Raw genomic sequence first — 26,272 nt, forward strand, 5'->3', positions numbered from 1 at the left:
CCAGTCAGCTGGGTGCTCAATCCTTCCCTCCTGCAAGCACCCCAGGCCGACCGCACAGTCCACAGCACTCTGCAAGCTTGGCTGGTCACAAAATATAAAGCCTTTCCCACAGATAACAAGGAGGGTCTGAGAGCATCAGTGTGCTCTTCCGTGCCCCTGCCACAGGTATGTGTTGGCATGCAAATCTGACAAATTATTTCTAAAAGTTTTACACAGCAGGCAAAAGTCATCTAAAACATGAATCACATCTCCTTTTAATGTTTAGGTGTTTTATTGTTTTACACAAACAAGGTTTGAACAGTCAGAGGTAACTGGGATGCATACAATGGCCCCTAATTCCACTTACACATTGGGGGTTTAACTGCTAGGAACCTTATCAATGCTACCGATAGAAAACATTCAAAATGCAATGTACAAATCAGAGAGCTCAGATGAACCTGCCTTGAATTGCTGCAGATTGACTTAAGCAAACATCAGAGTCCCTCAATTCTACATAGAGATCTGCTGTATTTCATAGGGTTTAGTACCATTTCAGGGAGAAAGTTATCCATCAGGAAAACTGCAAGCAAAGCTTCTCAGAATAAATTGTGTAAAACCATGTTATCACAGCATGGTCTGGTCAAACAGGCTGAACTATTTCAACTGTTTAAGGAAAGAATACCTTAGAACAGCGTATGTGTATTCTGATGGCTCTTGTTTTTTAGTGCCAAGAACACAAACCAGCAGTATACCAGTTAAACTCTGAGAGACAAAACCACAAAGAATTCAAGCACTCCCTCTGACCTCAGGAAGTACATAAAATGGGGGAGATTTGGGGGGCTTAAAGGCTCAGGACCCTTTTAGCATCTAAGGTCACATACACACCAGTAAAATAAGTGGTGATTACTCCTGGAACATGCAGCTCTACAGAACCAGGCAACCAGCAGAGGCCTTGCTCTGCCCCAGCTGTAGGAGCACCATTTCCATGCCACCTCTGAGCTCAGGGCAGGCGTGGTGTCCCTATCCTTTGGTCACACCGCTGACAGGAACGCCCACTGGGGCTGATGGGGGCGTGCAGGTTGCAAACAGCATGCAGCAGAGCTTCCTCTCCCCACGGCCTTCAGTATGCGCTGCCCACATCTTGCAGGAAAGAGTCCTCTGCAGGAAAAAAAAATAAAGCAACGGCTGTGAGAACCTAAGTCAAAGCATACTGTGGTGCCTTAGACTGAGTTGGGTATGGACCAGCCATGGAGCGACCCTAGAAGACCTATTTGCACACTATGAATGACCTCTAACCTGGCCGTATTTTGTCCTAAATGCAAGATGAAGCATTACCTTTGCCAAGACACACACAGACCTCAGCTTGCATCACACGTATCCAAAGGTTTTGGGAACTCCCACAGCTTCCTCCCACCTGGAGAGGGGCTGTGGCACTGTGTCAGCCCCATCACCTTCCTGCCCAGGCAAGGCGATAGGTGAGGAGGGGAAGGGAACTCTTACCAATGATTTCCAAAGACAAAGGCTTTAAGGGTCAAAAGAAAAACTTGCCCATTACTTCAAAAAGCATCCCACAAGCCATGACTAGGCTTGCCTTTGATGGTCCCATTTAGAGTTAGGTGACAGCCAGGCAAAAATCCACTACAAAAGAAAATTCAGTGTAATCACAAGCAGTGACTTTCAATAGCAGCTGTATGCTGCATTTTTCAGAAGACTGCTTGATTTGACCTTGTCAAGTGAGGCCACTTAAAACTCCATGTTATGGGCAAAAGCACAACTGAAACTTGCCTGCCTTTTTGTATTTTGGCTCTTTTAAGGTAAGCATTTCAGAAAGAGGCAGAAATAAAACTCAACACAGGCTCAACAAAGAACATCCAAGCTGATTAAGAAGATGGAAAGAGGAGAGAAGAAGCTGTCGCCACCCATTCTGCACCAGCAGGCTGCCACAGTGCATTTTGTGTGGGGTAATGCACCAGTAAAGCAACCACGTGGGAAAGAGAGAGGTGTCAAAGACCTGGGGACAGCAACTTGGTGGGGAGACATTACTGAATGGATCACAGAATTTGCCTAAAATGACAGAGGAGCTGTAACATTGACAGCAATTTTGCCCTTTTACAGTCCAGGACACTTTGGATTCACCGCCCTTTTTCAATTCTTGTTGAATCGCGCACTTTTGTATTTGCAGCCTGCCTCATGGCACAACATGATGATTCAGCTGCAGCCTTGGAGCCATGCGATGGCAACCTGGTCAGCACATGGTCTGTCCAAACCCACTATGGGACAGATAAGTGACTGCCAGCTGGTAATCATGACCTTACTGTCCTCACAGTGAGCACAGCTTTGCAGGAGGGGCTAGGGAAGGAAGTTACTGTGGCCATGGCGTGCCACCTCTGGGAAATAAGCACCTGAACATCACACTCCATCCAGACAGCTATGGGTCCACCTCCTGCTGACCCCAAACCCTCTGAAATCTGAAGATGCCTAATAACTTCATTAAAGAAGGCTTCTGCCTTCAGAAAACTCACATAGTCAAGCTAAAATAAGCAGCACACGCAGAAGGAACTGGGATTTTTCTAGGCACCCCAGCATCTGTGAAGGAATAAATCAGCTCAATTGCATGTTCTAAGCCATCTGGCCTAACATACCATCAGTTTTTTAACACTGTCATAAAAACAAAAACAAAAACCTGAATTGGTCTAGACTTTCCATTTGGCTAAAATTATTATGTGAGTATTTAAATGGGAAGCTAGAAGTAATCACTTAAATTTTATCCCCTTTACATTTGAGAATGTAAAACTGAAGCTCAGCAGTAAACAAGACTTTTTCCATAACCAGTCAATTTTGTTTGGTTTAAGCTAAAATTCTAGGGCTGTCTTTTCATTTATAGCCATGCTTTGTATCTAGGTTAAGAACTTTAAAGTATGCTAAAGATAGGCTTTTGTTCTCTATCTGCTTGCTTTTACCTCTCAGTTACTCCTAAGGTCAGATCTTCAGCTGTTGGAAGCCAGCATCTCTCCATTAGAGCCCGTGGGGTGTGACACTGACTGCAGCTGAGAGCAACCCACCACGAGCGCGCTCTCTGTTCACAAATCACCACAGGTCACAGCTCCAGAGGGGCTCCTGGACAACTTTCTGTATAATTCATGATCGCTTCCTGAGGTAAATAATGCGTTCTGTGCCTCAGGTCACTGTGCTTCTTCAAAGGCCCAGTCAAATAAAAGTTTATTTTTATTTTATTTTAAAAATGACTTTTCGCCCATCTTCCTTGTTCTCCCTTTATCTTGGCTTTGACCCTGATGACAGCAAGTAGTCACTGTCAGCTCACCCCTTCCATTTCAGACCCCTCCTCAGTAAGCAAGTGTGCACAGCCATCAGCTGCTGTGTGCCCCAGGCCAAGCTGCGTGGTTTTACTGCAGGACAAGCATGCTGTGCTGTCCTCAGTTCCCCAGCTGAAACGCTGGCACCTGACCCCATCACAGCCCCACACTTTCCATGGGACTTGCCCTGCCCTCTTGCCCTCCCATCAGCAGGCACAGCAGCCCAGACTTGCTCTTTGTCCAACATCTTGGCACACTTGGTGAGGGCAGAGCAGGAGAAGCTTGGCCCCGTTGTCACCCCCCTGTTCAGACCATGGGTACCTCACGTAATTGAGGAAAGCGGCACCCGCCTGAATTTCAGGAGGCTCCTGTCGCATCTCAGCCACAGATGAGGGCAAAGCTTCATTCTTCCTCCTCCAGAGCAAGGGCAGAGCACAGCAGGCACTTGTGTTCACCTTCAAGAGCAGCTTTGGGGGCTGCTGCCAGCCAGTGACATGGCTCTTGGTGGCTTCCAGCCATGGAGCGCTGTGGGAAGCCGCCATGCCCCTCAGCCAGGCTGCACACAGCACACATGGTGGGATGGAGCTGCAGATCAGCACACCGTGCTGCCTTCCAAAGTGGAGGCACCCAATCTGCAGAGACATCCTCATGAGCGTGAAATGATTCCTCACGCAGCTTGGACAGACCAAGTGCAAGCATCCTTACTTAATTTGTGATACGGCACTAATGGAGCCACACTTGGGGAAATACCACATGCACTACTCCTGCTACTGTCACTGCCAGGGACAGTCGTAGGCTGCAGGGGGACCTCTCACACGACCCATGCAAACAGTAATTATGTTCCTAAACATTCAGTTCCTACCTACCTTCCACAGGCTGATTTTAAAGGCAAACAACAGCTTTTCTAATTTTCATCAATTATTCATGGACCACTTAAGATAGTCATCAAATATATAATCAAATTAAATTAACATATTTTGAGGTTTGTAACCCAAGATTTCCTGTTTCAGCCCACAGGATGCCTGCTTCTGTTTGGGTTGCCACTTAATCATTGCATAATATTTGTTTTGGCTTTGTTGTGTGTAAGAAGAGATTTATACTATTCCATCTGGCTGCAGCACATTAGTGAGCAGAGGATAAAAGCCATCCTTAACTCCTCTGTAGGCTATGTTAATGTGACACTGTACTGCACTATGAAGCTTTGGAAACAAACACCAGAGTGGAGCAACCAGAGATGCATAGAACTTAGTTTGCCTGCACCTCTATCAGCTTTTACTGTCTTTACCAAATGCATGCTATCCGAGCATCTTCCCCATGCTCCATACTCCTTGTCCCACTTCCTAAACTGCCTGAATAAAAACACACAGGAGCGCATACAGTCTGGTGCCTCTCAGAGGCATTTTCTGTGTCTTCTTCACCACCATGAAAAAAAAAGCTGTCTTGTGATTTCATCTGTATTTATTTAGGATGACTTCACCGTTGCAATAGCTCTTGGCTGCCCCACGATGAATCAGGGTCCCACCACACTAGGTGTGCAACACTCCAAACCAATTCAAAGACAGCGCCTGCCATCTCAGTCTGGAGAAGAGCTTGACTTACCACCCACTGGAATCAATGGGAAGACTCACGTTGACTTCAGCGGACCCTGAATCAGGCTCTCAAGGGAAGACAAGCTACAAGAAGTGACTGATGGATGCAGACTTCATGTTTATTGGCACTCGGAGATGTGACAAGGAGTTCTGACAAGTCACAGATGTAAAAAAAAAATCAACAAAACTCTACATCATCTATAATCAAGTGTAAAATAAGTGGAAACAGCAACAGTTTCAGCATGAAGCACTTCCAGTGGTACTTACTGACGATCTGCGATCAACAAGTCGGGGTTAGGAAGGACAAGAGCAGAGACATTCACACAACAGAGCTGGATGTGCGACGATTCAGTCACTGCAGCTCCACTGGAAAGGAGAAACAAGCGGGGCAATCGTGCCTCCTGTTAACCGTCTGCTGCTTCTCGGGGCGGCCAGCACCCAGCTCGGCATGGTGTCCCTTTGGGATGTGTCAGCACACCTGCCAGCCCATGCTTCACTGCAAGAACTAGGGTGACCTGGGCAGGTCTGAGGGCTGAAAAACCTCTCCTTGATGCTCCACACCACTCCTTCCAGCCAGCGCCGTGCTATGGGGGAGGGAAGAGGAAGTCAATTAAAAACCCTCTTTTAAAGAAGGGAAATAAGATACCATCAGAACCCAATCCACAGAGCGAGTAACAGCTGAGCAGGAGAAGCTGTTTTACTTATTGAGTGGCATTTTAGGCACAATGGTTTACATTTTAGATAATTCAGTGTATCAACTGTACAACAAAAGTAATTCAATGATACCATTTTCAGCCTTTGAGCAGGATGGATCTTAATTGCCAAAGAGACATTTTCCTTCATATCTCTGGATCTCTACTTCATGATTTTTGTACTTTGAGCCTCAGAAAATTGCAGCTCTCCTGATTAAGTGCTTAATTGTGGTCAGTGCTTTTCAAAGTATTTTCAGCAGTTAGTTTAAGTTCCACTTCAGAAACACACTGTTATCGACTTCTTTATCAACTTGCAAAATTTCCCCACATCGAATGCTTTCTGAAGCATCCTCCTGCCTTGGAAGGGACTCACAAGGCAAGCTGGGCACACTCCTTCTGGCACCTGCCTCTGCCACCAGCCCCCGGCCCTCCAGGGGGCCCAGCCACAACCACCCAGCACCCGTGCCCTCACCATCAGGTGGAAGTGCTCCTTCCCCTCCCCAGGCCAGGTTTGCCAGGACACCAAAGGAATTTAGCTGTGATTTTAAACCAGGAATTAGATGCTAGTATATTTACCACGATGTACCACTCACCGCTGGGTTGCCCCAATATCGCTCCAGCATCATGGGACATAATCACTGCCATGCATCCATGGGTGCTAGCGAGGACACACGGCTTCATCTCTGCCCCTTATGAGACCATGCGTACGTGCTGATGGAAGTTTGAATTTCCAGCTTTACAGCACTAGGAAATTAAACATGGTGTTTGAAGTCCTTTCTAGAAACCTTGCACCAGGTCTCCACTGATCACTGTCACATCTGCAAACTTCTATTGGGTGCTGTACCACTGTAACATCAAGTGTAGATTGCCATCAGAGGTTGAAACTGTTACAAGATTTTTAATGTTGTTTTCACAGCTGTGAGATAAAAATACATTGTCTGAAACACACCAGAGTTTAAGAACAGAGAATATCTCAGCACAGTTTAGAAATACTTAGACTCGGGCAAACACATTATCAATCAGCCCTGATCCTTACCTCCGGGCATTTGAGCAGTCGCCTTGAAACCAAGACAGGGAGAAAGGGCTCCTCATCTGCCCACAGTGATTCACATGTAACTGGACCTTTTTGGCACAGGAACTGTTCAGGCCATTTATCCATCACCAAAGCTGGCACACACACCTATTTCAACCACAGCACACTGAGTAGCAGCACATCGCTTTCAAGCTGCCAGCACACAGAAATGCTCAGGGGCACATGATGGGGTGAACTGGTCAAAAAGCCAGAACCTAAAGCCTGGTTTGAAGCTCAGCTGCTTGGCACTGGCACCCACAGTGAATGCTAAATGAATATTTGCCCACCCAAGAGGCCAGCGAGGACCAACAGATTTTATACCAGTTCAGATGAGGAGCCAAAACACCAAAAACGCAGGGAATCACAAGGGCTGCTCACAGCCCTGGGCCAGACCATGACATCGCATCATGACATCGCATCGCCAGGCTCAGGCTGGCAGCGGTGCAGGATGCACTGCTCCTTTGAGCAGCGTCGTGCAGCTGGGAACAGTTCCAGCCTCACCATCGGATTACCTTCACTCCCCATTTTATGGGAATTTGCAAGAAGCTCTTAAAGTTTTACAGCTTCTGTGCAGTGTGGTTTTGAATTTATAGTGGGTTAAAAAAAAAACCAAAAACACCACAACATGGTTGAGATCAAGCCTTGCTCCAGGAAGCCCAGGGTGTCTCAGGGCTCAGTTCAACCACACATCTCTGGAAAGTTTTCCTAAATTAAGAGTCAGGGATGGAGCTAACCAGACCTCAGCTGCACGCTCAGCCACGGAACCTTGAAGGGTCTCCTCATTCCAGGAACACTGTGACGCTCAAGCCAATTCTCACCTGCTGCTGAGAGCTGTGCCTCTTGTGTGCCACAGCACAGAAACAGACACACAGCAGGCCCAGCTCAGCCAGGAAATCCCTGCCTCTGCTACCAGGCGCCTTCCTGCAGTGCAGGATCTGTCCTAGCGCAGGAGGCTGGAGCAGTCAAGCCCAGGGGCACAGGCAGCTCCCCCAAAGCTCCCCACCAGGGCCAACCTCGGGCTCCAAGTTGACGGAAGCCACAGGGCACCGCAGTGGTGCCACCAGCCGACGTTCAAACAACACAGCCACTAATGGTTAATATGAAAATATTTTCATCTCGTTGTACATGAGAAAAGATAATTACTTTCACGGTTTAAAAACTGAATGTGTTGATCCAAGTGTAATCTCTGTATTTTATCATTTGATTATTACATTAGAAATACAAATGTCAATGGGCTGTAGTAACCCAAGTTATCCAAAGAAGAAAGATGTGTTATTTAAATTGTAGGACAGAGAGAAGAACAGAAGCCAACAAGGGACTTGGAACTTTCATTAATTAAAAAAATATTACTTCTGAAAAGTATTTCAGGAGCAGAGAGCTTTTGTTTTCCTTAAACGCTTTCTTTTGCCACAGCCAGAACAAGGAAAGACAGGGAGGATGCAATCACAGCCTTTGTAAACACACTGAGGAAAACCACAGAACTTCCTAAATTACTATATTTTTATTGCCACCACTTCCATTTGCGCCAGATGGACAGTAAGGTCTGCAACTCTTCCAAGAAGGGGAAATAAAAAAGCACTGAGGTTCATCTGAGGAACCCAGCAGCTGGGGACTTGGGAAAACACTATATTAATGACAGCTAGCAATACTGGATAAGAGCACTCCGAGTAGCAACACTTGGCTCCACTTCTACTTCTTTTGCTCCTGCAGCATCCCCAAGCCAGGATCCCCCTGGCTGGTGCAGCCCCACTGCACTGACATGGCAGCCAGCCCAAGCGCTCGTGTGAGATGAGGGCAGCCTCCCCAGGGAGGGGACAAGGGTGTCTCAGCAGGGAGGGAGAGTAAGCCCCAGCACAAGCAGCAGAACTGCAGGCAGTTTCCATTTCTTGGTCACCCAACACAGAGAGATGGGGCCCGAAGGGCTGCCCTCCCACAACGAGGTGGCATGCTTTACAGATGCTTAGTGGCAGCCACGTACTCATCTGCCACGAGCTAGTGTGAGAATCCCAATCCATAACCCTTGGAGATGGAAGTCTGAGCAATGCTTCATTGACATTTTTCAGGGGCTCAAAGCCTGAAGATGCTTTTGTCTTCCCTTTACTAATCTTCTTTGCAGTCCAGTTGGCACCTTGCTTTGGTGCCTTGTTTCATTTTTGTAAGCCCACATCAGTTTGTTTGTCCTTCTTATTCTAAACCTTCCCTAATCAATCTGCCACGCGAAGAATTTTCTTTACACCTCAGACCAATTCAACTCAAAACGACGTAAAGTACAACCAGAGGCCACAACAGAGCAAAGCACATTTATTTATTCATTTAGAAATGCGTAGCTGTCCTCCAGGATCCCTGTTCTGAACTTCTTGCTAAAAGCATCTAACACAAACTGGAAGCCAAGACTGTGCGTAATAGTTAATAACATGAGTGTGCTGCCAAGAATTGATTCAAATTGTTATGATTTGCTATTGAACAAGCTATTGCCTTGATTTCTCAGCAAAGTTCAAGTTTACCACAGACTGATTAGTCCTGCTAACATTCCTGAAGCACCTACTGTTGTATGAAATTTTATTAAATTGCCAGCGTCAACGGCTGTTCAAAGTTTGTGCGCCTTATTGCAATTGATGACAGCAAAATAAGGAAATAAAGGAAGGGGGAGGGAGGGGAACCCTGTTAAGGTTTTTTCTTTTTCCTTTTTCAATAAAATGTCAACTCCATTATATAGATGTCAACTCCATTACTGTAATGCTCCTTCTGTAACCTCAACATGTAACTATCTGCTAATAAAACAAGTTTCTCAAAGGAAGCATTGAGGGCAAGCACACCCACTGCAGGTTTCAGTCTGTTTAAGAAAATGCCTCTTTATCCCCATAGGCATGTATACCACCTCCATTACTCCATTTCCCTGGTTATCTTTGGCAACAGAACCCAAAGCTCCACATGCTACCCCAAGGAGCTGGCAGTGGCCTGACCTGTCCTCCTTACAGAAGCCAGAAAGCGTGGATGAAGAGTGAGGCTGGCCAGGCCATAGGGAAGCTGCACCAGAGCAGGGATGGGAGCCACCAGGGCTCCTGCCCAGGGCCCCCAGGTGCTACTAATCCCACGCAAACACCCCCAGCACATAGCAAGGCACTTGGTACACAAGGCAGGTACATGCATATGAGTATTTGGAGGAGAAGACAAGGATGAAGCCCGGAGCTGTTCAAAAGCACCAAGCCCCACAGATACTTTTTTTTTTAATTCTGTTTTTAAAATAAAAAAACATCCCGGGTGAAGATCCTCACCCTCCCTGCACAACAGCAGTGAGAAGCCCTGAGGAGGACAGGTTGCCTCCCGCCAGCTTGGGCATGTTGACTGTACTTGTCAATATGGAGACAAAGATGAGGACATTTTAAAAAGAATAAAGAAATCCATTCCAGAATGGGGGTTGTTTAGATAATTGATTTCCCTTGGACTTACAAGCACTAAATAACACCCTCTGAGCCACATCTCCCAGATAACCTTTTCCTTCAAATCTCTCTTCCAAAGGATTGGCCTTTGACAGAGGCATCTTTCAAAGTGCAAATCCAGCAAGCTTTAAGCCAGCTCATAGGTAAGACCTTTCTGAGAGAACATGATGATGATTCCTCAAGCAATTATTTTTTCTTAGTATCCTTTGCATAGAGAGAGCTAATTAACTGCCTGTGAGGTTCTGCAGATTCACAGCGAAAAATGAAGTAGTACAAATGTCATAATTAATTAGCAGTTTAATGCTAGAATGAACACAGCAAAGGTGATATAAATATTCAAGCAACAGGACCTCCACACCAGCGTGCTCATTGGGCGAGCCACCCTGGATGCAGCAGGGATGCCGCTGTCCGCACACGGCGGCCACGGGCTCAGCCCAGTGCCAGCACCCCCAGCTCCTGCCTGCCCCCACTGCCCGCTGGAGAAGGGCCCCACAAGGGCGCTGCCACCCGGGACCGGAGCAGTGGGAGGATCCTACACCCAGCCTGATCCCCACACACCCAGCCCCTCAAAGGGAACAGACTCAAAGCACCTGCATAAGGCCCTAGGGCTCTGGAGCAGAGTGGGCTCACGCAGAAGGAGCAAACGGGGTGAGCTTACACATCTCCATGCTGGGGTACGGGGCTCCTTCCACACACTGTGCACAAGCACACACAGCTCCTCTCAGCTCCCCCCTCTTCCACCTTGGCCCGCAGGCATTCCTTGGGGCAAAAAAAGTGAACAAACAGGGCAGTTACACCAGCCACCGCCCTCCCAAGCTTCTCCACAGCAGCACCACTGGTGCAATTTGTTCTGCTTTGCTCATTACAGAAGGCAAGGCTTCTTTTTCATTTTTTTTTTTAGTGCCACCATCACTTTGCAGAAGGCAGCTGCAGGGGGATAGGCACCACGGGGGCACCCATGACACAGGGGGGCAGAGCCTGCAGAGCACACAGCACAGAGGGAGTAAAAGGAGTCAGAGCAGTAACCCAGGGTATGAAAATAGCATAGCCTTGGTGATGAGAAAACAGCAGAGAAGAGAAGGTCCTCAAGCTCTGTTACCTTTTTTCTCCAGCCTAATGAAATCCTTCATTAATGCAATCTGGAAGAGGCCAGCACCTCTTAAACATCTGCCCATGTGCTTTGCTCAAATACCAAACTTTTCCCTCCCACCCCTCCTCTGCTTCCACTCACCTGCCCATCTTAGTGGCCTGTGTCAGCACTCCAAAGAGGCACCCTTTACAGAGGCTTCTCCCCCACAGTGCTGCCTCCCACAGGAGGGAACAGTGACATAAGGGCTCCTTTGTGCCCAGGAATCACTAGGGGACAGCACCCTGCCAGGCTCAGGCTGCAAACGCAACCCCTCGATGTGCAGCAGCCTACCCCAGAGGCATCAGCAGGGCACTCACCCCTACAGCCTTCCAAAACCCAAAGGTAAATCCCCTAGAGAAGTGCTTGCTATCTAGGCAAAAGACAACAGTGGCTGCAGCGATGGGAATTTCCAGGGAGGAATCTGGTGATGCCTCCTCAGAACCCTTTTTGCCACCACTTGCTCCAAGTCCCCTCCAAGTGCATTTCATCCATGAAACTTATTTAACCAAATCCTCCCAGCTCAGGCCTCCTCTGTGCCAGGTTGTGCCATAAACTCTCACAGGTGTTGAAAGAGGCCAGCCCACAATTTCAGGGAGCATACAGACCAGATGTAAAGAGCGCCTGCATGGTCTCATCCAGCCCCAGGCAGAAGGTGCTGGCTGAAGCTGGAGACATGCCTAACAACACAGAGATGCACCTAACAAGACAGAGCCATTAGAGCACCTTGGGGTTGAGTGCACGGGAGAGCTCTGGCAATGACGTAGCTAGTGCCCTCTCCAACACCACCTCCTGGTTAGGAGCATGACTCCACTGACCCCTCACGGCATTCACCATCCTTCACAAAGCCTGAAAAACCCCACTCACATCACACAAACTGTCTTGACTGAGAGAAATTGCTCCAAGCTGGTGGATCCTCTCATGGCGAATGATAGCTATAGATGGCTGCAAGACACATGCTTTCTTCAGTCACACCTATAAAACACTGTATGCAAACAGGTAAACTCTGGGGAACAGCAGCACAATGTGACACGAGGCAGACAGAGGTTAGTGACCCCAAGGGCCACCTGACCTCCCCCCACAGACCCAAGCCCACCCCACAGCCCACCACCAGCCCAGCTCTGCTCAGTCCCTCTGGCAGCATTCGGACCCAAGCTCAGTGAGTTAATTTCAAGCATGGCCCAGGGACTTCTGATAGCCAGTACTGAGAGTCAGATCACAAACAACAGCTTCCCTCAGCATGTACATTCTTTAATTTACTTAAAATAAAAAGCTCAGGTGTCATTTCCTTAGAAAAATATCCTTCTGCCCAGCAGCTCCTTTACCCCCTTCTGATCCCCTGAGGATACTTGTCCTGCTGTCCTGCGCATCCCAGCCTTGCAGCTGCGGGGTCACCGGCAACCCACACACAGAGTGGCTCCGGCACCAAAGGGCCCCCATGCTAACCCCCCCGACCCAGCACCTCCCTGCCCGCAGCCCCGTGCTGTTGCCTGTCCCCCAGAACAGCTCCAGCCCCCAGCCCCACACAAGCGCTTGTTCTCACACGCTCTTGCCTGGGCTCACCCCTTCCACTGCACTGTGCCTTCTCCCCCTCTGGCTGCCACCTTGCTCCGCTCAGCCTCCAGGAGCAAGGGATCTGAGTAACTATGGTTACTTCTAATTGTGCAGGGAATATTATTCTGACTTCAAAGGCAATGGAGAGGATCCTTCAGGAAGTCTCTCTACTTTATGATTCCCTCACACTGCATCTAAATCTAACCCAAAGAGTCACCTTGACCACAGGCTGACATAAGGATGCCAACAAAAGAAATCAGGAGATGTCAAATGAGCATGGAGGTTTTTTCCTGATTTTTTTCCCCCCTATCCAAAGAAAGGCATTTAGCATCACATGTCCTATCTGCAGTTTCATCTATAGCCAACTACGTATCTGCAGATTGTCCAACTTCTTCTCTACCTACTGCTCAGGCTAGGTATTGGCACCCTTTGACTCTCCCTGTTAATATAAAACACCTTAGGTGCTTTGCTAAGTAACCTATTTGCAGCATGGACTCCTGAATGTGCCTACAGACCAATTTTTTCAGGGCCTTCACAGAAGGACATCTGGGCCCTTTCTCTCTAGCTGGGGTTTATCGTTGCTCATTGCTAGGATCAGAACATTTATTTGCATGACTCGCACAGAAATGCCATGCTTCACTCCATGTTGTAAAGCACAGAGCCAGTGGCAATACAAGATTCACAAATTGAAAAAAAAACACAAACAGAAGAGACTCAACACACCAAGGAGCCCAGACACTGCTACCTGCCATTCTAACATCCAGCTCAGAGCATGCAGCAAGGGGGAAAAGCCTGTGCAGGATGTCCCCTGGCCCCCACAGAGTCAGCAGTGCCCAGGGCAGGGAGGCCCAGGCAGGGATCTCCAGCCCCACCATAGAGACCTCCCATGGATGAGAGCCCAGCAGCTACGGCAATCAGTATGACAAACAGAGGCTGACATTTCTCAGACCAGCAGAGATTCCAGATCTGACAGAGGAGACATCTCAGCTCCCTCCTGATCCAGGCACAGGAGGAGATGGGTGCCAGGGGACAAAAATTAAGCGTTACATTAGCACACCACTTGCGCTTGTGGGAAGCACTGAGCCTTCTTTGGCAGGGGGAAGAAGCTGCATGGGTTTAAGTGGCCTTTGCATCAGCAGAAAGGGCTCCTCTGCCTGGTCCAGGACAGGGGAAGCTAACTTTCACCCCACCACACTACCCGGCAGCACAGGGATGCTTCACGCTTCCTCTGCTGGTGTGAAGTCCTGAGCGCCAGGGAGGGTGTGGACAGACAGACACCTCCAATGCAGGTTGGCTCCTCTTCCCCAGCCAGGGCAATTAACTACAAGCAGCAGGGATCAGGAGGAAGCTTTAAACACTGTCATAGAGCAACATGGCAATGACTTCACAGCCCAGGTCTTACTGGGACATTTAACTGGCTTTTCCACACAGAGGAATCATCGAGCCTTGCACACTGCAGCAATGAGGAAAGCCATCCTTGCTATTCAGCTATATTAAATAAAAATGAAACAAACCCAGCACAGAATGAAAGAATGCTATATAAGCCAGGAGGCTGATGAGGCACCCGAAGGAGCCCAGCCAGGGCACAGGCCTGCTGCCAGCCCGGAGTAACACACAGCGTGAGACACCTCGCAACAAAGGCCAAAGCCCTAAATAAATATTTATGTTCTGTTGTCTGAGAGCAAGCTGTACAAGCTGACACTAACACAGCGCTGGAGTATCTTCTTCAGCATCAGTGACTAGGAAACACAAAAACAGCTCTTGGACATTTCTTTTAACGTCCTTTGCTAAATAAGCTGTTTGCAGCATGCACTCTTGAACGCGCATAGGCCAACTTTTGAGGCCCTTCACAGGAGGGAGAAGAGGATGCACCTAGAAGCTCACAGGAGATGGCTTCACTCACATCACCACACCATTTCTCTCAACAGAAGCCTTACCCAGGCAGATCTGGGGACACAGGACCTTTACCTGGGTCTCTGTAGCTGAAAGCATCCTTCTCTTGAGGCAGCAGGACTAGGGGCTAGAGCCTGCCCTGTTGCTCCTACTCCTGCTGCACAGCCTTCAGGGGACAGCCCCCCCTGCCTATGGGCATTAATAGCCTTGCCCAGCCCCACACAGGAGGCAGACGAGGTCAGCTGGTAATGGCCAGCACCTGTGCCAGCCCACAGCCACCCCCCAGTTCCCTCTTCGCAGTTTGAGGCAAGAAATGCAAGAAATGAGAAACTGGCAAGAAATGCAATGGGGAGTTGGTGGCACGGTCAGTGCGCCTCAGTGTGCAGAAGGGAGCAGGAGGAGCAGTCCTGTGGTATTTCAGTGAGACCGAAGCATATGCAGCAGAAGTGACCACTGGCACCACCTAACCCAGGCCCACGGGATTTTGCTGAGCACAGAATGAGACACAGCTGAAATCAGTGTAATCCTCATTTACAGGAGCTGATCTCAGACAATGCCTGCACCTAGTGCCAACCCTTGGGGTGCTGAGTCTTTTGGTGCCTTTTGCAGTGATTTGGCAGGAAGCCTGAGGGGCCAGCTGGTGTTCCCAGCCACGCTCCAAGAGCAGAGATGAACTGGCCGGCAGGAGTGGCAGGAGCTGGTTACTGCCAAAGGGCGCTGAGACCCACACAGGTACCAGCCGTGGTGCTTCAGGGCACACAGCACGGGTGGGCAGGAGGATACTCACCTCCCAGGGCAGGGTGATGGGGGCTCCCAGGAGGGGACTTCGGTCCAAAGCACAGCACCAGAAGGGCCATGAGGGCTGGCCGGAGAGACGGTCCCAAGGGAAACTCCATCGAGCGCACACAGCTCTCAAGGAAGGTTTGAGGTGTCCGAGACATTTAGCATTCATCCCAAGCAGCAAAACGTGCAACATCTGCAGTCACAAGGGAAAAAATTGCAAACGGTAATTGTGTAACGGTAATTGTCATCAAGCAAAGACGGATGGGACGGGGGGCCCTCAGCATGGGCAGGTGCCAGGTTCAGCAAGGAGACCACCCCTGCCACCTACATCTGCTGCTGACTTTATTCTGTGTAAGCAAAGCCACCAAAGTCTGTGAAAATGCCTCCCACAGCTGCTGTCCAGGTGCCGACATCCCTGGCGAGGAGACGCCACCCGGCTGGGCGCAGACGGCAGGAGCCATGTCTGCAGCGGGAGCTGAGATCTCTCCGTGCCACATAAACACCGTCCCTTCCCCGTGAACAGGCCATTTAGTGACACTTAAAACTACTAAATCTGGGGTTTATGTGGAAATGATTTTAGAGTGCACTGGAAACCCCAGGTTCCTTTTTCAATCTAACAACGTCTTTAGAAAGCAATTCTTTAAGCTTCCATTTCCAAGACCTTTTTAATCTCTGCAAATTATTGGTAAGAGCAGAATCAAGGCAAACTGCCATCAGCTGCGATCACAACACTGTACCTCAGCAATGAGTGACTATCGCTGATTATTTAGAAGAAACTATTGCTTTTAGGCGAGCTGCCACAGAAATAAATTAGCATTTATACTGGATTATTGAAAAATGCCAAAAAAAAAAAGAAGTCAGCCTCTATCTATATGTCAATTGTGTCTTGCCAAGGTCAATATCTTTACTGTAATAGACACAGTCTAAAATAGCAAGAACAACTTATCTGTGGAAATGAGTGCCGTATGGCCAAAATATGTCATTATTATCAGAAAGACAAACTGGTTTCTGAAATGACACCCACACTCCCACAGCTTTAAATAACGGTGACCTTTGGGGCTACATGTGTAATCAAGAAGCCACGGAAATAACTCAAAAAAATTAAAACCTAATAGTTTGACTTCTTGGTAGGTGCTTTTCTATCAGTCACCCTTATTGCATTTTTTATATCTTTTTAAAAAATCTTCTTTTGAAAGCATTTTGCTTGAATTCTGCAACTAGACCTTCCCATGCTCTGGAAGGACACAGTCCACTTTTGTATGTCACTTCTAGGTAATGACTGATTAAGGTAGAAGAATATACATTTTATAAATGAGGATGACTTTAATTTTTATTTTTGTGCACAACATTTGCCTTATTAATTGGATTTTCATTAGCATCGGTCAAGCATATTCTAAAGAAATTAAACATTTTTTCCCATTGGCAAAGCCAGAGTCACTGAAGTCAAAAGGAAACAAAGGCATGTACCGGGTTTCTGCTAAAGTAAAACAGCAAAGGGAAAACTCACCTCCATGTTTCATTTGAACTGGGACCAGGTATTTCACACCGGCCTTGCCAAAGTGCTTCATTTATTAATATGTGAAGAGCCAGGGGTGCTCCCGGCATGAGCAGGCATGGCACCGTGCTGGCTGCGCTCATCCTGGGGGCGCCGCAGCCCCTGGGGACCCCATCCCCTCGCCATGCTCCCCGTCCCACTTCCCCCAGCAGCGCTTCTGGCCTGTGGGGCCCCTTCTTGCCCAGCCCACCCCTTCCACACTGCTTGTGATCTGTCCCTGCAATGCTACCAGCCATGCGCCTGGCTCAGCAGCTCCCCACGGGTTACATCGGCTGCATGGAACCCCGAGGCCCCGGCCCCTCGCCAGGTTCATGTCCTGCCCGGCCACTCAGCCCCGAAGCAGCCGCCACGGGCTCCTGTCGGCACCCCAAACCAGCCCAGCCACTCCACTCTGCCATCCCCTGCCTGCCTGGGGAGCTCGGGCTCTGATGCAGAGGGGCCATGGGTCAGGGGACCCCCTCCAGGTGGGGGGAGAATCCAGCATCCACTGTCTGCAGCGGGACTGCCGAAGAGTAGGGGACGTGCTCCAGAAGGGAGTCAGCCTCGGGAGGCAAACAGAACACATGGAACAAAGCAGAACAAAACGATAAAATGACTGAAACAAAATATAAAACATGGGTGTAACTGCCAGCCTTCCAGGGAAGACTCTGTTGGAGCAGGAGCTGAGCTACAAGGCTGCCCAGCAGCCCACGTGCAAAGCAACTGCTCTGCTGGCACCTGGAAATGCCCTGGTTTTGGGATGCTGGGGGCCCAGCCCAGCCCTGGTGCTGACACCCGGCCCTCATGCCCTGGGTGCCCCTCGGGCAGCCGGCCAAGCCCAGCCCCATGGCCTCCACCAGCCCCAGACCCCCACCTGCAGCCAAGCCAAGGCAGGCGGGAGGTGGAGGGGGAGAAAGTTGCACAAGGAAAAAAAAATGCAAGCACCAGGAATTGTGCCTAATCTCTGGAAAAACTGGAATTGAATAAAGTGTTGCAGGTAAACTTGGCTGGGGAGCGCGAGTTTCGGACAGTCAAACCAGCAAGAGCAGCAAAGCATGCGGAGCTGTGGATGTGTTTAATACTGCGCGGCACCAGGGTCCTCAGGGTTTAAGGGGGGCATGAAGGTTACACAGAGCTCTCCTCTGGGGTGTTTTATCTTGTCGTGTTCTCCCCCAAGGGGTCAGGAAAAGGATGGGGTTTGGGGAAGGGAAGGGAAGGGAAGGGAAGGGAAGGGAAGGGAAGGGAAGGGAAGGGAAGGGAAGGGAAGGGAAGGGAAGGGAAGGGAAGGGAAGGGAAGGGAAGGGAAGGGAAGGGAAGGGAAGGGAAGGGAAGGGAAGGGAAGGGAAGGGAAGGGAAGGGAAGGGAAGGGAAGGGAAGGGAAGGGAAGGGAAGGGAAGGGAAGGGAAGGGAAGGGAAGGGAAGGGAAGGGAAGGGAAGGGAAGATTCCCCGGCACAGGGCACGGCAGGGACACCCGGGCAGGGCAGTGGGCGCAGTGGTCACAGAGCAGCCCCACGGCATGCAGCAGCCTCACCGCGTACCGGAGCTGCTGCGCGCACGTCGGGGGCCTGAGCGTGGCCGGTCGGGAGCGCATCCTGCTCCGCGCCTCACTCCCGCCGAGGGGGCCGCGCTGGTGCGGAACGGGCCGGTCCCGGTCCCGAGGGCCCCGCCGCCCCTCCGCGGGCAGATGTCCACACACCGGGCACAGGGCTGGGCAAGGCGCGGCCGCCCCGTCTCGTCGCCCGGAGGAGGGAGCGGAGCCCGACTGCAGCCCCTGCCCGGCCAGCCCGACGGCGCGCAACTCCCGCGTCCCGGCCCGGGGAAGTTCGGCTGCGGGCGGCGGGGAAGGGCCCTGCAGCGCCCCGGGCTCCCCATCCGCAAGCGGCCCGGGGGGGACAGGCAGCGCTCGGCCCCCGACGGCTCGGCAGGCTTCGCCGCCCCAGCCCGGAGCGGGGGGAACGCGGCCCGGCCCCGGCTCGGAGGCTGCGGCAGCCCGGAGGGGGCATTTCGTTGTCGCAAAACGAACAAACGAACGAACGAACAACAGCAACAAAAAATAAAACCAGAAAGTCCCCAACCCGACCACCGCCCCTACAAACGGCGCCGAGCGGCCCCCGGCGCGGGGATCCGGCCCCTCTCGGCAGCTGCACTCCCCCGTGCGTGCCCTCCCGGCCGCAGCGGGGACCGCACCGTCGGGGCCGCGCCGTCCTGAGGCCGATCCGCGGCGGCGGCGCTTCGGGGGGCGCTTCGGGGAGCGGCCGGGGTCCGGGGGGATACTCCGCTCCGCGCCCTCCGACCGCCCCGCGGCAGGTACTTACGGGCGCGGGCTGCGGGCTGCGGGCAGGGCCGGGCCGGAGCCGCTCCGGCGGTGCCCCGGGGCGGCCGGGCTTAAGAGCCCGTCGGCGGCCGCAGGACAATGGCCGGGAGGAGGGGGCCGGGGCGGGAGGCGGGGGCGCTGCCCGGCGGCGGGGAGGGGACGGGGCCGCCCGCCGCCGCTGTCCCCCTCCGGGCGCGCTCGCTCCGCCCCCCCGGGTCTGGCGTAAAGCTAGCGCCGGGCTAAAAGAAACGGCGAGCTACGGGCGGCCAGGGGCTGGTGGCCGCCGCGCCTCGCCAGCGCACGGCTCGCCGGTGGCGGCGGGAGCGCACGGCCCGCCCCGCCCCGCCATGTCGCTGAGCCCCAAGCACACGACGCCCTTCTCGGTCACCGACATCCTCAGCCCCATGGAGGAGAGCTACAAGAAGTTCGGCGGCATGGACGGCGCGGCCGGGCTGGGCGCGCCGCTGGGGCCCTACCGGCAGCCGCCGGTGCCCGCCGCCGCCGCCGTCCCTCAGCACGTCGTGGCTGGCCCCGCCGGGGCGGCCGCCTACCACATGCCGCACGGCGTGTCCCAGTTCCCGCACGGAGCCGTCGGGGGCTACTGCAACGGCGGCCTGGGCAACGTGGGCGAGTTGCCCGCCTACCCCGAGGGCATGAGGAGCGGCGCGGCGGCGGGCGGCGGCTGGTACGGGGCCGGCGGCGACCCTCGGTACCCCGGCAGTAAGTGCGGGCGCGGGGTGGCGGCGGGCGGGGGCGGCGGGTGGCGGCGGGCGGGGGCGGCCGCTGTCCCCCGACGGGGCGGCCGCCGGCCCTGAGCCGTGCGTCCCGCCCAGTCTCCAGGTTCATGGGCCCGTCGGCGGGGATGAACGTGGCCGGGATGGGCGGCCTGAGCGGCATCGCCGAGGGCGCCAAGGCCATCGTGCCGCTGCACGCGGCCCCGCGGAGGAAGAGGAGGGTGCTCTTCTCCCAGGCGCAGGTCTACGAGCTGGAGCGGCGCTTCAAGCAGCAGAAGTACCTGTCGGCGCCCGAGCGGGAGCACCTGGCCAGCCTCATCCACCTGACGCCCACGCAGGTGAAGATCTGGTTCCAGAACCACCGCTACAAGATGAAGCGCCAGGCCAAGGACAAGGCGGCCGCCCAGCAGCTGCACCCCGACGGCGCCGGCGGCCTCTGCCAGCAGCACTCGCCGCGCCGCGTCGCCGTGCCCGTGCTGGTGAAGGACGGCAAGCCCTGCCCGCCGCCGGGCAGCGGCACCCCGGCCCCCGGGCAGCCCGCGCCCGCGCCCCCGGGCGGCTCCGGCGGGGCGCTGCCCGCCGCCGCCGCCCACCCGCACCCCGGCTCCCTGGGGCAGGCGGCCGACCTGGAGGAGCTCTCGCCCAGCCCGCCGGCGCTGCACGGCCAGGTGCCCCCCCTGGCCCCCATGGACTCGGCCGGCGTCGACTACAGCGGCGGCATGGTCAGCCCCAACCTGCTCTACGGCAGGACGTGGTAATCGCCCCCGTGCCGCCCTCGGCATCGCCCCCGCGCCTCGGGACCGGGCCCCGACGGCGCCGCCGGGCCGCCGCCTCCCGGTCTCGTCCGCGCCCCCCGCCCCTACCTCCCTTCCCCCCTCCCCCCCCACCTCCCCGGCCCCGTTGTTTTTTAGACGCTCTGGGGCTTGGCAGACTTGGGCTTCACCCGGAGGCGGGCGGCGGAGCGGGAACGGCCGGGGGTGTGCGCGGCTGCCCGGTGGTCCCGTGTGCGCGGCGACGTGCCCCGGCGGAGCGGCCACGATGTGTCGGGCGGGCGGCAGCAGGCGGCGAGGGGGGGCTCCGAGCCCCGCTCCCGGCCCGGCCCCACTCCGGCGGCCAAAGCAAACCGCGCCCGGGGGCCAGAGCCGCTGTGCTTATACCTTACAGACCCATTGACCGCCAACAATAAATCCTCTGAAGTGCAACTTATCTCGGCAAAATTAATTTTATAAGGGTGCCCCTGAAGTGCAATTTCATCATTATTTGATTGAAGGTAAATGGAATTGTAACTCGAGGCCGAGGAGGCGGCGGGCGGTGCGAGCGGCCGCTGCCTTTGGAGGACGGGGCGCGCCGGGCCGCGGCCGCTCGCAGCCAGGGGACAAAGCGCGGCAGGTCCGCAGCGGCGGGGGTGCGCAGGCGGAAAGCTTTGGAGCTTCGCTGCCTGGATCGCAGGGGAGAAGCCTTTCCTCGTTATTAGGACGGCTCGGTAGCGGTGCGCGGGCAGGCCCCGGGCCTCCGTCGGGAGCCGGGGCCGCGGCGTCGCGGAGCCGCCGCAGGTCCCCGCCGGGCCCGGGCTGCCCGGGGCACCCGACGGGACGGGACCCGACGGGATGGGACGGGGCGGCGCCTGCCCCGAGGGCGCGCCGAGAAGCGCAGCTCGGAAGTTTCCGACGGCTTCTCTTTTTCCTTATTTTTATTTTTTCTTTTCCTTTTTCTTAATTTTTTCCCTTTTCCTGTTTTCCCTTTTTCCCTTTTCTTTTCTTTCTTTTTTTTTTTTTGTTCCTTTTTGCTTTCTCCTCCGTTTTCTTTTTATTTATTTTTTTCTTTTTCCGCTCTCCCTCCTTTTGCCGATAAAAGGAAACGTTGTTCTGAGGAGTCCGCCGCTTCGTTCCCGGCGCCCGCCCGCGGCCCCCGCCGCCAGCTCTGCCCCTGCCGCCCGCTCCCGGACCGCGGCCGCCCCCGCTCCGCGCCGCGTGCCCGATTGCGTAGCGCCCTGCCCCGGGCCCAGGGAGCCGCACGGGGTCCCGTTGGTCACGGAGCAATTCAGGGCCAGAAAAAACGGATTTCGGGCCGGGGCATCTCCGCCGCCGGCGGCGGCCCGGAGCCCACCCGAAACCTGCTCCCGGGGGGCGGAGGGCCGGGCAGGGGGACCCCACCTCACCCCACCGCGGGCGTATCCCGCCCCGACAGGGCTCCCCCGGCGTGGAGAGGCGGGGGTTGCAGCCCGGGTCCTTCCTCAGGGGCAGGGGCATCCGCTCCTGTGACCAGCCTCGCTCCCGGCCGCCGCCTTTGCACGAACATTGGCGTTTGCCACCGGTTTTGTACCGCTCGAGGAGCAAAATTTATTTTTGAGACCCAAAGGTTTGCGCATAAGGAGGCCGTTGTGAGCATTTTCCAGCCCCATGCAGGACGGCAACTCTTTGCATTACAATGGAGGATTCCACTCCACCCTCAATCACTTGAAAATAATGAATCTAGTTTCGTGATTTCTTCCTCCCAAGGTTACAGCAGTCTGGGCTTTTTCCTCGGTGCTGGTGATCAACATCTGGGCCCAAGGAGGAAGGGGCTGAAAACCACTCCCAGGAGACGGCTAAAGAAGCACCCTTTTATTGCACCCCTGCGGGCAAAGCTTCCACATTTACTGGTAGATACAATACGCGTGTTTAATGAAAAAACGTTGGGTGGCACAACCAAGAGAGAGGTTATCAGCTTTAACCTGCTCACGTTATCTGGATGCTCTACTGTTAGCAGAAAGCTGCTGAGTTTTTGAATAAAGAAAGGTTTTACAAACTATTGTGGAGGCTGCATGCAATTATTTTTTTTGAGTAAATAACATGAAATGTGTACGCGCATATACAAAGACACAAAAGTATTCTGAAGGGGGCAGGAAATAAACCACACGATACAGCTTAGAATTTCAAAAGCCACTTTATAAAGCAAATAAAAATATTTACTGAGTTGGTACACTCACATGGAAAACCCCTAGAAAGAGTACTAAAAATGAATGGAAACTCCATACTTGGGAGCGATTTTAAATTATTTATCAAAACAAACAAATACACCTTCCGTGCTTGTTTATCTTACAATAACAAAGTCAAAAACAGGCACAAGTTGTAAAAGTTGAAATGTTTTCACTTCCAAGTCCAAAAATCTCTTCTTTTTGTGAGGAATTCAAAGAAGCATCTTACAAGGAATACTGACAGACGTGTCTTTAAACATTGTGCTCCCCAGACTGCCTGCTGTGTCTTCTTAGAGTTAATAAAATCCGATTTCTGTGCATTCTTTAAAACTCTGTGTCTGGTTTCAGGCTCTTATGTGTGAAGTAAAGGATGTTTGGAGTTCAAATTGACAGGCATAGCTAAGCACAGCTTGTACACGTAATAAAGACAAAACAGCACTCCTACCTCATCAAATGTCTCACAAGCAAATTAGCAAATCTAGTTTACTCGTATTTTGCAATACACTATTTCAAAGCGACACAGCTCCTGCCCACCGCCCCTCGAAGTAATCAGTTCAGTAAGAAATGTGCAGGTTTAAAACAAGTATCATAGTTTAAAAACTACAGGGATGTTTAAGGATTCCATTCCCCCCCCCCCCCAATTAATAAAAGAACAAAAACAACAGACATTTTATATACTTAAAAAAAAAAAAAAGTCAAGAGCTAATTCCAGCTGTATCTTCCTGAGGGAGGTGGCAGCGGGTAGGGCCTCCCGGGGCCATATGCCTACAAACAAACAAAAGCAAGCATTTATTTTTTGGATTAACATCATAGTAAACAAGTTAGCCGAGCTTCAGGCGCCATACAAAAATGAAACAATGCATCCTTTACACAGAAAGGTATCGCTGATGGAGCTGACCATCTCTTCACAGCGCTTCCAGACACTCCTGAAAGCACAGGCTTTAACTTCCACTAACGGAAAGCAGCTCTGGACAGCACCAACCCCGCGCTTACATCTGTGCCGTGGGAGCAGCACAGTTTCTAAATAAGAAATAAAACCATCACAAGACAGCACCGAGGACAGGCTCCTTCCAAGCTACAACACCACTGCGTACTCCTGGCTTTCAGCAATACTGGGAACAAAAAGGTACAAAACTGGGGAAAAAAAAAAAAACATACAAAAACCACACCTGATGGGCAGATCTGAAATGCCAATTTTTAAATCCTACAGAAATGTGGGTTTTGCAGCATATGCACTTTTTCTTTACAAAGACTAACAGTCTAAGTGTAGTTTTTCTGAACTAAATTACCAGTGATGCCTGTATGCTGTCAGCAGGATTAGGCAGGTTTATTTTTATTATTTTGTAGAGAAAAAAAAATTCCCTTGACTACCCATTTTTTGTTTTAGTTGTAAGCAATCCTATGCTAAAACAAGTCAGACGTTATTACTGATAGATATCTTTATGAAAAGGAGAAACTGTTTTTGTTAAAGAAGCAGTATTTTTTAGCACTCACTCATTTTAAGTTCTAGGTGAATTATCCCAAAATGTCGCATTGGAAATTACTGCACATTAGACACATTTTTCTATTTAAATTTAGATCTGACAGCATTCTGATTTACAACTATCCAGCGTAAAAAACTGTTGGAAAATTTCATAAAAAAAAAAAAATGTCCCCTTGAAACACTTCAAATGATTTTAAAACCTGATCTGTTGCAGAGACCAGAAAGTTCGTTCTGCTGACAACAGCTATAGAGTTTTTGTTTTTCTGGCGGGAGGACACGGTGGGACGGGGCATGGCCAGGGGTGGTGAAGAGGGCTTCACTCCCTGCTTTAAAAGAGAAATCCATCTTCACCCTGCCCAGCCCTATGGGGGCAGAGAGACAACTGCTGAAACTGGCAAGACGGTGAGCAAACCAGTGACAGCAAGGTGAGCTGCAGCATGTTTGCATCAGGCAATCAAAAAGGACTTTCTCAACAGAAAACCATTTTTTACACCCCATTCTTAACAGAATCTCAGAAGAGAGGCACAGAAGATATTGCTTCCACTCACAGGAAGATGGTTGGTTTGGTTTTAATTGTAATCAATTAAAAACCAAGTAGACTGTAACCCTTGAATAATCCTTGCAGTTGCATGAGCAGCAGAGATCCCTGCCAGCATGTGCACAGAAGTGCAGCATAGGAGCGCTTGTACCAGCTACACAAGGAATTTATCGGGGCACTCAGTTATGTATTATTACGGACTAAAATCACGATGTCAAACATCTGAGCGACACAATCAGATTTATTCTTTATTTCTCTGGAACACCTCAAAGACACCAACAAACACACACTACCACTGAGCAGCCTATATCCATGGCAGTTGCATTAATTTTGTAAGCACTTTATAGCAGCGCATTTATTAACCTCTTCAGGCCATGTTCTGTATGCTGTAAAAAAGAATTCAGAGGTGAAAGGGACCAAAGATAATTATTTATGCTGCTATATGTCACCACTTCCACTTGAATCCCTTTTCAAGGCTTTAAAAGCTTTGAAATTTACAGGCAGCAATGCTAGATTCCATTATTGGTTTTGCACCCTAAACCCTTTCAGGTAGCTTCTAATTTTACTCCATTGCTGTCAGCCCCAAGGAAATAATGACATCTGAAAGTTAGTTTTAAAATAACATAAAAAGTACTAGCAATAAAAATTAAAAAGGAGATCGAAAGAAGCTGGAAAGCAACATAATTGCTAATAATTTATTTATTTTTTAAGGAACCAAATTCACTTGGCCAGAAATACTTTTCCTTAATAACCATCACACCACGAATACAAATAAAACCATGCAGCTGTAACTTCAAAATACGATCCAGCAGATGCATCCCATGCTAACGACAGGTGAATTACATTTTGGGCAGAGCTACAGTATTACCAGCATCATGCTTCCTACTTAATCATTCGGGTGGCAAGCCCCTAGACAGCTGTGTGGGTGAAAGCTGCATGCCACGGCCAGCTTGGTCAGTCCCGCGGGCTGCAGATGCCCGGGTGCCCCAAGGTCTCCGCTGCAAGATGCCCTTCCAGGCGGGACCAGCCGGGTGCCCTCCCCACGCCCATGCTGCAAGCCTTCCTCTAAGGCAATTCCTGTACACTTTTGCTTCGTCCAGCTGCAACTGTTATTCACAAAGATTTAAGGTCGGAAACAAACTAGCTTCAGTGCTGATTTCTTTCCCCAAAATACCCATCTACTCTACTTAGGATGAAGGAGCAGGGTGGTATGTTGTAGCAGACAGACTTTTCAAGTGCCTATTTTCCAGCCCTGATTAAATACCACCTG

The 26,272-nt window shown here is 51.6% G+C and overlaps 2 protein-coding genes and 1 long non-coding RNA gene across 12 annotated transcripts in view; 1 reads left to right on the forward strand and 2 right to left on the reverse strand.

The window, feature by feature from the left end:
- Nucleotides 1–35: 35 nt before the first annotated feature.
- On the reverse strand, nt 36–19,397 carry LOC308191484. Of its 9 annotated transcripts, none has more exons than XR_013948030.1 (6): nt 14,735–15,440; nt 6,168–6,420; nt 4,922–5,466; nt 2,940–3,925; nt 2,502–2,565; nt 36–1,137 (listed from the first exon to the last, which is right to left on the reverse strand). It is a non-coding gene; the product is annotated as an uncharacterized lncRNA (long non-coding RNA). The 9 variants fall into 9 exon arrangements; XR_013948032.1 differs by having other exon boundaries at nt 4,893–5,466; XR_013948031.1 differs by lacking the exon at nt 2,502–2,565 and having other exon boundaries at nt 4,893–5,466.
- A 47-nt stretch (nt 19,398–19,444) lies between these two features.
- Nucleotides 19,445–23,219, forward strand: NKX2-4 (NK2 homeobox 4). Of its 2 annotated transcripts, XR_013948029.1 has the most exons (3): nt 19,445–20,011; nt 20,125–21,295; nt 22,524–23,219. XR_013948029.1 is itself a non-coding variant. In XM_080583890.1 (2 exons), exons 1-2 carry the CDS (start codon nt 19,639–19,641, stop codon nt 20,781–20,783), a joined length of 1,032 nt encoding a protein of 343 aa, XP_080440016.1. In that variant the 5' UTR covers nt 19,445–19,638; the 3' UTR covers nt 20,784–21,971. The 2 variants fall into 2 exon arrangements, 1 of the variants encoding a protein (XP_080440016.1); XM_080583890.1 differs by lacking the exon at nt 22,524–23,219 and having other exon boundaries at nt 20,125–21,971.
- Nucleotides 22,932–26,272, reverse strand: part of XRN2 (5'-3' exoribonuclease 2) — a 51,263-nt gene continuing 47,922 nt past the window's right edge. The window contains 1 exon segment of the mRNA XM_080583891.1: nt 22,932–23,746. Coding sequence (XP_080440017.1) covers nt 23,684–23,746 — 63 coding nt within the window. The 3' untranslated portion in view covers nt 22,932–23,683.

The sequence above is a fragment of the Anser brachyrhynchus genome, assembly GCF_964034855.1.
Source record: "Anser brachyrhynchus genome assembly, chromosome: 3".
NCBI lineage: Eukaryota > Metazoa > Chordata > Aves > Anseriformes > Anatidae > Anser > Anser brachyrhynchus.

Coding starts and splice junctions, on each gene's coding strand:
- NKX2-4 (XM_080583890.1), top strand. CDS start 19,639: ATGTCGCTGAGCCCCAAGCACACGACGCCCTTCTCGGTCACCGACATC. Junction 20,012..20,124: donor CGACCCTCGGTACCCCGGCA/GTAAGTGCGGGC, acceptor CGTCCCGCCCAG/TCTCCAGGTTCATGGGCCCG.